Consider the following 15,000-nt stretch of genomic DNA (forward strand, 5'->3'; position numbering starts at 1 on the left):
CCTTAGTTGTTAATGCACACTTTTTGACAAACTTAGTCCTGCATCTTTTATGTCATTCGGTGAATTTAATGCTGAAACAGTAAAAAATAATTTAGCGTCTCGACTACATCGTCGTCTCGGTAAGTTAAGTATGAAATGTCGTTTATATTCTAAGCACCTGAATTTCTAATATACAATATTTCAATTTTATTCTTGATAACTATTGAATACGTGATATTCGATTTACTTAAATATTCTTGATGGGGTACAAATTACTTTATGATTATAACAACTTATTTAACCTTTTCCTTAAAACCTATTTTGTATATCATGAATAAGAGTTTCATGTTTGCTTATCATACCATCAACTATGCAATCTTCACTGACGTCCTCAATTGAAAAAAAAAAACAATCAAAATCAAATAAAGAATGTGACGATTAACAAGGATTTTGTATCGGAAAAGTATGTTATCCTAGCCGAAGAGGAAAATATGATAGTCTTAAATGTTGATAGTATCAAACTACGATAGCCTCAGTTGCTGATAATAGCAAACTACGATAGTCTCAGTTGCTGATAGTTTCAAACTACGATAGTCTCAGTTGCTGATAAGAGCAAACTACGATAGTCTCAGTTGCTGATAATATCAAACTATGATAGTCTCAATTGCTGATAATATTGCTGATAATAGCAGACTACGATAGTCTCGGTTGCTGATAATGGCAGACTACGATAGCCTCGGTTGCTGATAATGGCAAACTACGATAGCCTCGGTTGCTGATAATGGCAAACTACGATAGCCTCAGTTGCTGATAATAGTAAACTACGATAGCCTCGGTTGCTGATAATGGCAAACTACGATAGTCTCAGTTGCTGATAATAGCAAACTACGATATCAGTTGCTGATAATATCAAAGTCTCATCACTTTCAAAATAAATCTTAAAAGTGATATTTTGGTCATTTTCTTTTATTTATTTAGCAAGATATTGTAAAATTCTTATTAAAGTTTATCGGTTAGTTATCTATTCAAATTTTCTTTTAACTTGATTTGATATAGTTTTGCTTATTTCTCTCATTTAGTTTACTGTTTACTGTTTTTTTTTTTCCGTTCTGGGCTGCCTTTAATATTAGGCCACCTGGCTTGTAGCATCATCCTTATCCGATTATGAATTGCAGCTTGGCTTGTAATAAATAACAACAACAACAACAATAATAATAATAATAATAATAATAATAATAATAATAATAATAATAATAATAATAATAATAATAATAATGAAAAATGTAATATCATAACTTATAAACAGTGAAGTTAAGATAGCAAGCTAACATTTAAAAGGAAAATCAGTCTTATAATCTTTATTACATTAATTCAAAGATCACGACAAATACTGCAAATCGACAGTTGACATGTACAAAATGTTGAAGAATGCGTTGAAGGTTAAAAATATGTTGAGATGTGGAAACAACGGTATTCAAATGAAAATGGCAACTCATCACAGAGGGAGTTTTGTGCACCTGTGCTACACAAGCTGTGCAAACTCAAGAATACACTGCAACTACGCCATCGAGAGAGAGAGAGAGAGAGAGAGAGAGAGAGAGAGAGAGAGAGAGAGAGAGAGAGAGAGAGAGAGAACGCGTTTGCCTAAAGAAAAATACAAAATACATATTTGCTTGCATGACGATTTTTTACGTGAGGCATCGTTACCATTACGAATGGTAACACCTGCAAGTTCCTCTTTGGTTTTTTTTCTCATTAATTGTAATTGGTAACCTTTCTTCTTTTTTTTTTCTTTTAAGTTAGACTCTTGAAATTTGAAATCTTATTTCTACACCTCACAGAATGATAATTTGTTTAATCAACTGCATATAAAAAGTACTGATTATTAAAATTATTATTACAAGCTGCGACTACTCTTTGCAACCATGTCTTTCACTATCTTTGGGCAGAGTTCTCTTGCTTGAGGGTACACTCGAGCACACTATTCTATATTATTTCTCTTCCTCTTGTTTTTTCTACAGTTTTTATAGTTTATATATGAAATATTCATTTTAATGTTACTATTCTTAAAATATTTTGATTGTTAATTACTTTTCTTGTAGTTTCCTTATTTCCTTTCCTCACTGGCCTATTTTCCCTGTTGGAGTCCTCGGGCTTATAGCATTCTGCTTTTCTATCTAGGGTTGTAGCTTAGCTAGTAATAATAATAACAACAACAACAACAACAACAATAATAATAATAATAATAACAAAAACAATAATAATAATATAACAACTATAATATAATAATAATAATAATAATAATAATAATAATAATAATAATAATAATAATAATCATAACTAAAAGAGAAATAACAGCAAGAAAATTAGATAAACAGTTAAATAAATAAATAATGCGTAAAACATAACCTCCTACGATTAAAATATATGATTGCAACAAGTGCCTTTCATTTTAATTACGAATCACGTATACAAATCACGTTAGCATAGTAATGCCTCTTTTTTTCAATTGTTGTATAGACTACCCTTTCTTCGGAAGTACAATCACTCGTATAAGTTGATGGATGTCCGGGTGTTTGAGAGATTTCCATTTCACCTACTTCTGGACGACAGGTGTATTGGAGCGCGAAACCGGTCAAATATCCAACTACCTATTGGTACTACCAGACACCTGTCGTCCAGAACGGGGTGAAATGGAAATCTCTCTCAAAAACCCGGACATCCATCAACTTATATGAGTGGCTGTACTTCTTATACAGAGCTAATTCCTCATCTGCTTGTACAGTAGGTGTCAAAACTGATGCAACTAATTGTTCATAGTACATATTTCGTTAGATACTTTGGAAGGGATTCCAGTTAGTATATTTTATTCCAATCATTGTCATTCTCTTTGCCTGATAATAAGTATCAGTGATTAACTGTAGAGTCACAGAAGGCATTTCAATTTTAATTAAAGGCATTTCAATTTTAATTAAATAATTGTTCATTAAAAAAATATTTTTCCCGTAGAAACATGTGCGGCAGCTCTACGTTTGTTAACAAGAGTTCAATATTGAACAGCAGCATGAAGGACTGCGTAGAAGTATTAGCCTAATGTCGGCCTCATTTGTAAATCAACTTTCTACTTACATAACGTTACGTAAAAAGTTATTATGATTTCATATAAAAAAAAATACAAAGAGGTTTAGCATCTGAATAATGAAATATAAATAAGGCACAAATTGGTGTAAAAAAATCTGATTTCATTTTAAAAAAATACAAAGAAGTTTAGCATCTGAATAATGAAATATAAATAAGGCACAAGTTGGTGTAAAAAAAATCCAAGTTATATTTGCGTTTAATAGAACAACATGAGAGATTAAGAGAAATTTGATGAAACAAACTAATAAAAACAGCAAAATAGTGAAAATGATAAGCTTCAAAGTGAATTGCATGAACTACAGAAGTATAATGAAAGGATGAAGCTAGTCAGGGGACGCAATTGTGTCGTACAGAAATCGACTGGAAGAGTCTGGAAATTTTCTACTGGAATTTTTCTCTATTCTTGCTTGAGGGTACACTCGAGCACACTATTCTATCTTATTTCCCTTCCTTTTGTTTTGTATAAGTTTTTATAGATTATATAGGAGATATCTATTTTAATGTTGTTACTCTTCTTAAAATATTCTATTTTCTTTTTTCCTTTCATCACTGAGCTATTTTCCCTGATGGAGCCTCTGGGCTTATAGCATCCTGCTTTTCCAATTAGGGTTGTAGCTTAGCTAGTAATAATAATGATAATAATAATTTACATTAAGTATCATCTACTATTTGTCCCATGGTGTCGTATCCTAAGGTGAAGATTCTTTAAGAAAAAAAAAGATTATTTGTTATCTATAAAGACATACAGTAATTAAAAAAAAAAAAAAACTTTATAAAATTCAAACGCAATCACGTGTATTAACTATGCTATATTCGTATATGGGATTCGATTTTATGCTGTACAGTATACGACCCTGGGACCAGTGAGGCCATTCAGCGAACAAGTGCAACTAGAGGAAAAGCCTAAAATTGCACTTAGAAGTAAAAGTTAAATGTGGTTGGAAAGCAAGAATGAAGTAAGGAAGAGGGAACAGAGGTAAAATAAAAGATAAAGGAAGAGGGAACATAGGTAAAACAAAAGACGAAGAAAGGAAGAGGGAACAGAGGTAAAATAAAAGATGAAGGAAGAGGGAACAGAGGTAAAATACAAGATGAAGGAAGGAAGAGGGAACAGATGTAAAATACAAGACTAAGAAAGGAAGAGGGAACAGATGTAAAATAAAAGATGAAGGAAGATGAAGGAAGCGGGAACAGAAGTAAAATAAAAGACGAAGTAAGGAAGAGGGAACAGAGGTAAAATAAAAGATGAAGGAAGAGGGAACAGAGGTAAAATACAAGATGAAGGAAGGAAGAGGGAACAGAGGTAAAATAAAAGACGAAGGAAGGAAGAGGGAACAGATGTAAAATAAAAGATGAAGGAAGATGAAGGAAGCGGGAACAGAGGTAAAATAAAAGACGAAGGAAGGAAGAGGGAACAGAGGTAAAATAAAAGGTTATGGAAGTGCAGCTATGGGCTGAAGGAACGCTACAGAGACCATCAAGTAATGACTAGTGTGTGCTAAGTTAGGTGCAATGACGTCACTAACCCCAGCCTTAGGGGGATTGATGTCTTGACTCTCCTCCATTTCCAATACAGTCCATAATGATGGGTATTATAACACCTTTCCACTAACACATTAATCACTTTTTGAGATTATCCTTTCTTAATCATTAATGAATTTATTGTGCCAGGTCTGTTAAGAGTCAGGCTTGACTCACTGGGCTGGTCAGTCTTTTTCCTTTTAATAATAAATAATAATAATGAATTTACTGTAAGACAACACAACAATGTACCTCTCTTTGGAATGCCATTATTTAGAAAAACTTGAAATCGATATCTAATCAAGTTAGCCGGAAAAATTGTATATAATACTGCTTATGAGAAAATTTTCTCATTTGATAAATTAGAATGCAATCAATAAAGGGGGGACTGCCCTTACAAGTCTCAGTGGACAATAGAGAGTTGCCACTCAGAGACTCAGCTTACAATGGGGAAAGTACCACTCCGAGAATCAGTCAGCCAATTGCCACTCCGAGAATCAGTCTACAAAGTGTCACTCCGGAACTCAGTCGGCCAAGGGGAAGTGCAATTCTGATACTCAGCTGACTGAAGAGGAGGTGCGACTCCTGATTCAGCTAACAAAAGGAAAGTGATTTTCCAAGACTTATATGACAAAGGGGAAGTGATTTTCCAAGAATTATCTGACAAAGGGGAAGTGATTTTCCGAGACTTATCTGCCAAAGGGGAAGTGATTTTCCGAGACTTAATTGACAAAGGGGAAGTGATTTTCCGAGACTTTTCTGACAAAGGGGAAGTGATTTTCCGAGACTTAATTGACAAAGGGGAAGTGATTTTCAGAGACTTAATTAACAAAGGGGAAGTGATTTTCCGAGGCTTATCTGACAAAGGGGAAGTGATTTTCCGAGACTTAACTGACAAAGGGGAAGTGATTTTCCGAGACTTTTTTGACAAAGGGGAAGAGATTTTCAGACTTAATTGACAAAGGGGAAGTGATTTTCCACGGCTTATCTGACAAAGGGGAAGTGATTTTCCGAGTCTTATCTGACAAAGGGGAAGTGATTTTCCGAAACTCACGTGACAAAGGGGAAGTGATTTTCCGACTTATCTGACAAATGGGAGATGATTTTCCGACACTTATCTGCCAAAGGAGAAGTGATTTTCCGAGACTTTTCTGACAAAAGGGAAGTGATTTTCCGAGACATCTGTCAAAGGGAAGTGATTTTCCGAGAATTTTCTGCCAAAGGGGATGCGATTTTCAGAGACTCATCTGCCAAAGGAGGAAGTGCCGCTCTTAAACTTTGCAAACAAAGGGAAATGCTTTTCTGAGACCACAAAAAAAAAGGGGAAGCACAACTCCGATACTCAGCCAACAAAAGGGGGCGTGTAACTCCGAGACTAGGCCAACAAAGGGAGGCAGCTCAACAGAAACTCGGTCAACAAAAGGGGCTGCACCTTTGAGGATCTGTTTCACAGGAGTTCCCTGCAACTCCTATTGCTTGTGAAATCCTCCAACATGTATCTTTTATTATATCTTTAGTGTAGGCGTTTCCAGATGCTGACGTGAGGTCACTCAAGCCTGCTACCTCACCGTTGTAATTCGGTGGACATCATACTCGTTTAGCCTCGTAATCATTTACTTGTCTAGCTTAAGGATAGATGACAGTAAATGCCAGAGTTGGAAGCACATTTAAATGAGGTTTTTCAACAAACCTAAACATCAGCCATTTTATGAAAGTCAAATCATAATGCACTTAATCACCTTGATTCAACGGACGACGTCAAGTGTCATCAATTCAGGGATGACGCGACACCAAACTTCGTTCATTCCAGGAATATGTGACACCAAACTTCGTTCATTCCAGGAATATGTGACACCAAACTTCGTTCATTCCAGGAATATGTGACACCAAACTTCGTTCATTCCAGGAATATGTGACACCAAACTTCGTTCATTCCAGGAATATGTGACACCGAACTTCGTTCATTCCAGGAATATGTGACACCAAACTTCGTTCATTCCAGGAATATGTGACACCGAACTTCGTTCATTCCAGGAATATGTGACACCGAACTTCGTTCATTCCAGGAATATGTGACACCGAACTTCGTTCATTCCAGGAATATGTGACACCAAACTTCGTTCATTCCAGGAATATGTGACACCGAACTTCGTTCATTCCAGGAATATGTGACACCAAACTTCGTTCATTCCAGGAATATGTGACACCGAACTTCGTTCATTCCAGGAATATGTGACACCAAACTTCGTTCATTCCAGGAATATGTGACACCAAACTTCGTTCATTCCAGGAATATGTGACACCAAACTTCGTTCATTCCAGGAATATGTGACACCAAACTTCGTTCATTCCAGGAATATGTGACACCAAACTTCGTTCATTCCAGGAATATGTGACTCCAACTTCCTCAATTCTAAAAAGGGCGTTAAATATCTAATTAACCAATTCCAAAGACGATGTTATGTACAGATCAAAATCGTCAATTCCAGGCAGGAAATACGCTTCGTCAATATTAGGCCTGACATCAACTCTGTCTATGTCAGACATGACATCAAGCGAAATAAACTTCATCAATTTCAGGAACGACACGAAGCAGCATTAACTTTATCCCTTCCTTTGGCATAATCTCTGTTTTATCCATGTCCCCTTTTTAAGTTGATGTCTCACATACTTCTTTCAAAGATAAAATTATCTCAGTGGTTCTTGTTCTTTGCAGCCTCTTTACAAAGAATTCTTGTTCTAACATCCGTCCTAGAACCTTTCATCGGATTTCTATATGCGATCCAACTCCCACTTGACATATAGCCAGGCATCGAATAAGTAAGCGTACTGTCTGATGTCCCCTGCTTGTTATTTACAGATTGAATTTCAAAAATAAAAACTGAAAATCTTACATCACAAGAGAAAACTAGTTCTTTAATAGAAAAATGATCAATTATAATTTTTAGGTTAATACGATTTTTATTCTTTTCAATTTACAACAAAAGAGAGAATTAATTATAAACGAAATCCAAAGGTCATAATAAACCACACTACGACTTACTTTCAAATCCCCACAGAAGCAAGTAAAAAAAAAAAAAAAAAAAAAAAAAAATAACGCGACCATTATTTTCAAAATTTCACAACCAATTCTATTTCCATTTTAAATACCCATTTCCACTGACGCAGTTCTATATAAAACTGAAATCCTACTACGAACATGTAAATAGAAGCGGAAAGTGGGAGATAATCACAAAGATCTATTTTCTTTAGACTTTAATAATCACACCAGTTAATACAAATTTCCTAACGGTAGCGAAAAAATAAGCAAAGTAATGCGACTATAAAACTTCTGGAATGAAAAGAACATTCCAGTGAACATTCCTTACTTTTTGAAGCGCAAACGAATCAATAAAAGAAAAGCTCTTCGCTCGTGAGCATCTGGGCCAAGGGAGGTGCAGACAGCGGCATTGTAAATCGATAGCAGCTTCTTCAACTTGTGGGATGCTGCAGAGACACTGTAAGGGTGACATTCCTTTGCAGATTTTTGCGCGTTTTATAATTCTTTTTACTGTATAGTGGTCGCTGAAATCCAGGGAGATTTTTTATAATGGTTGCTGACACCCATGAAGATTTTGTATAATGGTTGCTGACACCCCGGAGGACTTTGTATAATGGTTGCTGACAGCCAGGAAGATTTTGTATAATGGTTGCTGACACCCATGAAGAGTTTGTATAATGGTTGCTGACACCCATGAAGATTTTGAATAATGGTTCCTGACACCCAGAAAGATTTTGTATAATGGTTCCTGACACCCATGAAGATTTTGTATAATGGTTGCTGGCACCCATGAAGATTTTGTATAATGGTTGCTGATACCCGGGAAGATTTTGTATAATGGTTGCTGACACCCCGGAGGATTTTGTACAGAGGTTGCTGGCACCCAGAATGATTTTATATAGTGGTTAATGACACCCAGAATGATTTTGTTTGATGGTTGCTGACACCCAGGAATATTTCGTATAATGGTTACTGACACCCAGGAAGATTTTGTATATTGGTTGCTGACACCCAGTAAGATTTTGTATAATGGTTGCTGACATCCAGGAAGATTTTGTATAATGGTTGCTGACACCCGGGAAGATTTTATATAATGGTTGCTGATACCCAGGAAGATTTTGTGTAGTGGTTGCTGACACCCAGGAAGATTTTATATAATGGCTGCTGACACCCATAAAGGTTTTGTAAAATGGTTGCTGACAACCAGGAAGATTGTCTGTAGTGGTTGCTGACACCCAAGAGAGATTTTGACACTGGATTGAAAATATTTATTTTCCTATGATTGAATTTAAAAAAAAAAAAAACACTACAAGTTCAACATTAAAAATACTGGAGAAATAAAAATATATAAAACTACTTATACCAACATAAAAAACAGGATTTGTAGCAATACAATATGCCATTTAAAAGCGACTTATTCTGGCTTTCCACCCACCCACCCCCTCCTCAAATGCGTGCAGTGTGATGAAGCTGAAAACTGCAATTTCCAAAAAAAAATTCCAAACATCGAGACAATGAAACGAGGCATCGTCTAAAAAAAGAATAAAATTTTCATAATCTAGAACTAAAATTAAAAAAGAGAGGGAAGAGGATCATCATTACTTTCTTCATCTTCAGAAACAAAATGAAAATTTTTCGAGAGACGCGTTCTTATTTCAGGTAAATAAACTGTACTTGTGTATACCTCATATTGGAAAACGATGCGTAATTCTGTATAAGAAAAGTGGACCAGTGGTAAATAACTCGAGAGAGAGAGAGAGAGAGAGAGAGAGAGAGAGAGAGAGAGAGAGAGAGAGAGAGAGAGAGATAAAAGTGTACAAGCTTAAGTATCTGTTAAAGCCAGATTACCTGTCTTTAGGCCTTTAGCCGACTATGAAAATAATGCAGTGAACCTTTCTCTTACAAAAACTTTAACGTCAAAACGTGTCTATAAAAGTCGAAAAGTGTTGTATCATCTGATTAAATTATAACATTAGATGCCCTTCAGTAAATTGATAGATCGAATATACGTAATAAGAGCAAATATGAAAGTTTATAATTGTCATCAAATATTCAGCTCGTTGTAATAGCAACGCTGTATGAAATGCATCAATATAACCTATAATTTCCCCTATTTATTAAAGTGCAAGTGTCTGGCTATATATATATATATATATATATATATATATATATATATATATATATATATATATATATAATTCCTTTCTCATCCCACCCAGCTCTCACCATCCCTTAGGGTAGGGGGAAGAGGGAGTAGTCATTCCCTAATGAGAGTGGGCTCATGTGCGTACGTGTGCTTATATATCTAAATATTTAGCCATCATTTATGACGGATCGTGAACACCAGTCCTATGTAAACTATGAATTGAGGAATGATGTTTAGCGAGAATGCAGACCCTAAACCCAATTCTCTGCAACTTGCAACAACAACGGTTCAATCTTTCCCTTGCAGCCGAAAACATCGACCTTGGGTCCCCTCGGGCCAATGACCTTAACAGATAGAGTTCCCCCCCCCCCAAACCCCCTCCTTATCTCCAACCAACCCCCTCCCTACTTCGTCCGCACCCACCTTCATTTCATTCCAGCTCTCTTAAACGAGATAGCCTTTGCTGGCACGGAGTACCACACTGAGTTTATTACAGGTCTTAGGGCGAAGGACTTTTAATTTGCTACGAGTGGCTACTAATCTACTTTTCGGAACTCTTGGAAAACGCCATGTCCCATGGGGATCATTTGGCGATTCCGCTGTGGTGTATTTTGTTCTGGTTTGAAAGGGGATGTGAAACAATATTAAAATAGTTTGGACGTGAGTGGTATATCTTGTTGATATTAATGAAATCTTGAAATGTAAAATGGCATAGAAATTGTATAATATATATGTGTATATATATATATATATATATATATATATATATATATATATATATATATATATATATATACTAAATATAATACATACATATATATATCAAATATAATATATATATATATATATATATATATATATATATATATATATATATATATATAAATATACTGAACATACATACATACATACATTATATATATATATATATATATATATATATATATATATATATATATATATATATATATATATATATATATATAACTTGCAAAACCGAAAAGGAAACCTACATATACATGGACTCATAAATCGTGAATCTTACAGATGTCATCACAAGAGACACCTAATGATGTCAAAGAAGAGGTCAAGGAGAAGAAGCCGGAAGATGGGGTAAACGCAGAGAAGAAGGAGGAGGAGAAGAAGGAAGACGATAAGGAGTTGAAAAAGGAGGAAAGTAAGGAAGAGGGGGGAAGTGAGACACCCTCGACTTCGGCTACTCCCGAACCCGGCAGCCAGGAAAACGGAGACGATGCCCCAGGTAAGTCTACTGGGTTTCAGTTCCCAGTATCATCAGCATAGATGCTCACTATAGTCATTTCTTTTTAGTGAGGCAGATTTGCACCGACTCGCAGGGGTGCCCTTTTAGCTAGGAAAAGTTTCCTGGTCGCTGATTGGTTGGACAAGACAATTCTAACCAATCAGATAGCAGGAAACTCTCCGAGCTTAAAGGGCACCGCTGTGAGTCGGTGCAAATGTGCCTCATTAAAAAAAAATTAAGTATAAAACGTGGCCTCCGCAGTAAACAGCTTTAACACACGGTCCCAGGCTGGGGTCAATCTGTTGCCATGCTAAGGCTAGGCGAATGCGTTACCACTGTCCTAGTCAGGAGAAGAATCCCTTGGTAAGTCAGTGGGAGACAATGCCCAGGAAAAAGTCAATAGGAGAAGACTCCGCTAGTAGGTTAATAGGAGACGATGCCCAGAATAGGTCAGTGAGAGAAGTTTCCATTGGTAGGTCAATAGGAGATGATGTCCAAGTTAGGTAAACGAGAGATATCGCGGGTAGGTCAATGGGATATAATACCACAGATTAGTTGGATCGAAAAGATTCCTTTAGTAGGTCAAAAGGAGATGGTGCTCCAGGTAAGTAAATGGGTGATAATTCCCCAGACAGGTCATTGGAAGAAGACTCCCTTAGTAGGTCAATAGGAAACGATGCCCAAGATAGATCAATGGAAGATGTCTCAGGCTAGGTCAATGGAAAATGATGCCCCAGATAAAGGTAAAGTTATCTGGTTTCAGTTCCAGTTTGCTCAGAATAGATGCCTACCAGAACGTCAGCTGGGCAAGCCCAACACCCCACTTTGGTGGTTAACTACAGCAGTAGCCTCCCCAGTAAACAGCTTACACTTACGATCTCGGGCTGAAATCGATCAGCTTTCATGCTAAATGCTAGGTGAACACGTTAACACCGTACTAGCCAGGAGGATAATAAGTCAACAGATGATGATGCCCAATGTAGGTCAATGGGAGCCGATGCCCAAGATAGGTCCGTGGGAGAAAATTCCTTTAGTAGGTCAATAGAAGACTATGTCCAATGTAGGTTAATGGGAGATGATGCCCCAAGTAGGTCAATGTGAAACAATACCCCAGATAGGTGAGTAGAAGAGTCCCATGACAGGTTAATGCGAGAGGATGATCTACATAGGTCAAACAAATCAAAAGTAAATCTAAAGGAGGTGATGTCCCTAGTAGGTCAGTGGGAGACAGCACTCATGTAGATCAATGAGAGAACAGCTAAGAAAGGTCAATGGGAAATCGTGTTCCAGATAGGTCCGTGGCCAACGATGTCCTGAGTAGTTCAATGGAAGATATTGCCCCAAGTAGGTCAATGTGAAACAGTTTCTAGTTATGTAAATGGGGCACAATGCCCCTGGTAGGTGAGTGGAAGACAATGACCAAGTAAGTTAGTGAAAGACAACACTCCCGGTGGATCAGTGGGAGGCAATGACCCTGGTAGGTCAAAGGGAGATAATATGACCCAGGTAGGTCAGAGAAAAAACCATAGGTAAGTCAGCGAGACAAGTTGCCCCTGTTAGGAGAGACTTTGTTTATGGTATGTTAGTAGGGGAGTCAGCATTATGAAGCTTCATCTGTGGTGGAAATGTGGGAGGTTGGGCTGTGGCACCCTAGCAGTACCAGCTGAACTCGGTTGAGTCCCTGATTAGGCTGAAGGAACATAGAGAGTAGAGGTCCCCTTTTTGTTTTGTTTCATTGTTGGTGTCGGCTACCCCCCAAAATTGGGGGAAGTGCCTTGGTATATGGATGGATGTTAGAGGCAATGTCCCAGACTCCATTTGGTTGCTCAAAGGGAGATGATCTCCAAGGTAGGCTGATGGGAAGCCATGGCATACGTTTGGGATATGTTATCCAGGGTATGTCACTGGGAGATGACGTCCTGGATAGGTCAATGGGAGATAATCCATTAGTGATTAGTGGGTCAATAGGAGACGCTGTCCCGGATAGGTCAATGAGATAATATGCCTCGGGGGGATTGTTAAGCGACGATGCTCCAACTAGGTTAACGGGAGAGGGTGTTACAGTGAGGTAAAAATAAAGACCGAGTCAAATGCCCTGATCACAACCTGTTGCTCGTGCACTGATTGTGTTTGATAATTATTACAGCAACAATAAGGTAGGCACTGGTCCCATGGTTTTAAATGACAAGCCAACCATTCACTTTGGTAAATTTTCTCATCAAAATTCAGTCATGCATTTGCTGTGGTTACGATCATTGGAATGAACACCACCATAGAGGTTCTGGGGGAAAAATCTCGGTCAATAAGTTCAGTCTGTACTCATGGACTCATAATGACTAATTAACTCATACATGAATCATGCATGGAGGGTATCAAAATTGTAATTAAACAGTAATTTAAGTTTATTAAAAATACTTCAGGCCATTCTATATCTATGATAGCGTAGGTCAGCTGGGTTAGAGCAAGATCTAATACAGACCTTGTGCTAAACTTATTCATTACACCTTGTAAGGTACAGGAGGGGAAAAAGAGGCCGGACACAAACAAACCTTTGGAGTAACCCAACCTTTGGAGTAATCCAACCGTCCGAGATAATGTAGTCGATTTGATGCTATGGCACAAACCACGCCCACTGATACGACAACAGAGGTCCTCGCTGTCTATTGACCGAGATAATGGAATAGTTGGAGGGGGGGAGGGGAGATTGTCGCTACATCCGCAGGGTCACTTGTTCTCCATCGGACATTTTCCCCACCTCTATATCCCCCTAGGACAATTTCCCCACCGGACATTTTCCCCATCAGCTAAGTATACAGGTGGACAGTTTCCCCACCGGACATTTTCCCCATCAGCTAAGTATACAGGTGGACAGTTTCCCCACCGGACATTTTCCCCATCAGCTAAGTATACAGGTGGACAGTTTCCCCACCCTGTATATTAAAAGCACAAAATACTTAAATCATTAAATACAAAAAGGAAACTGTCCCGTCCATTTTCCAGTCAAATAACCAGTTTATCAAACCCCATGTGGGGAATAAGGAGCTTATACTTCACAGGGTGGGGAAATTAGCAAATAGAGAAATAATCAGTTTCTACTATCGCGACATGGGAAGGGGGTTCGGGGAGGGGGCGGCAAACCCCAGGCTAAGTCTGACCTGGGAACTATTGGTTAGGTTAGGTCAGTTTGTTAGATTCTGTGGCCTATTACAAATCTCGAAAGTGTTAAATAATCACGTTTTGTCCTGGTTTCGCACACCCAAAGTCCAAGGTTCCTACCTGTGTCCACAGGGAAGGGGCGGGGGATCCATAACGGTAGAACGGCTTATTTGCATAGGAAAAACAGGTCAAATTCAGATTTGCAATGCATGCAGTGTAATTAATTTAGTTGTCAACAAAATGCATACTTTTTATTTCTTTATATGGCTTATAACATTATGGTGGGGAAACAGTCCGGTGGGGAAAATTTCCGATAAGGAAAATGTCCGGTGAGGTAATTGTCCAGTGGGGTGAGTGTCCGGTGGGGTGAGTGTTCAGTGGGGAAAATGTCCGGTGGGGTGAATGTTCAGTGGGGAAAATGTCCGGTGGGGTGAATGTTCAGTGGGGAAAATGTCCGGTGGGGTGAATGTTCAGTGGGGAAAATGTCCGGTGAGGTAATTGTCCAGTGGGGTGAGTGTTCAGTGGGGAAAATGTCAGGTGGGGTGAATGTTCAGTGGGGAAAATGTCCGGTGGGGTGAATGTTCAGTGGGGAAAATGTCCGGTGGGGTGAATGTTCAGTGGGGAAAATGTCCGGTGGGGTGAATGTTCAGTGGGGAAAATGTCCGGTGGGGTGAATGTTCAGTGGGGAAAATGTCCGGTGGGGTGAATTTTCAGTGGGGAAAATGTCCGGTGGGGTGAATGTTCAGTGGGGAAAAT

General features: G+C 38.0%; 1 protein-coding gene across 1 annotated transcript in view; it reads left to right on the plus strand.

Annotated features, from left to right (window-relative positions):
- The window catches only part of ringer (ringmaker), a 100,274-nt gene that overhangs the window by 75,702 nt on the left and 9,572 nt on the right, over positions 1 to 15,000 (plus strand). The window contains exon 2 of the mRNA XM_068391383.1: positions 10,875 to 11,088. Within this exon, the coding sequence (XP_068247484.1) occupies positions 10,875 to 11,088 (214 nt within the window). The remainder of the gene's footprint in view (positions 1 to 10,874; positions 11,089 to 15,000) is intronic.

This window comes from Palaemon carinicauda, chromosome 18, assembly GCF_036898095.1.
Source record: "Palaemon carinicauda isolate YSFRI2023 chromosome 18, ASM3689809v2, whole genome shotgun sequence".
Lineage (NCBI taxonomy): Eukaryota > Metazoa > Arthropoda > Malacostraca > Decapoda > Palaemonidae > Palaemon > Palaemon carinicauda.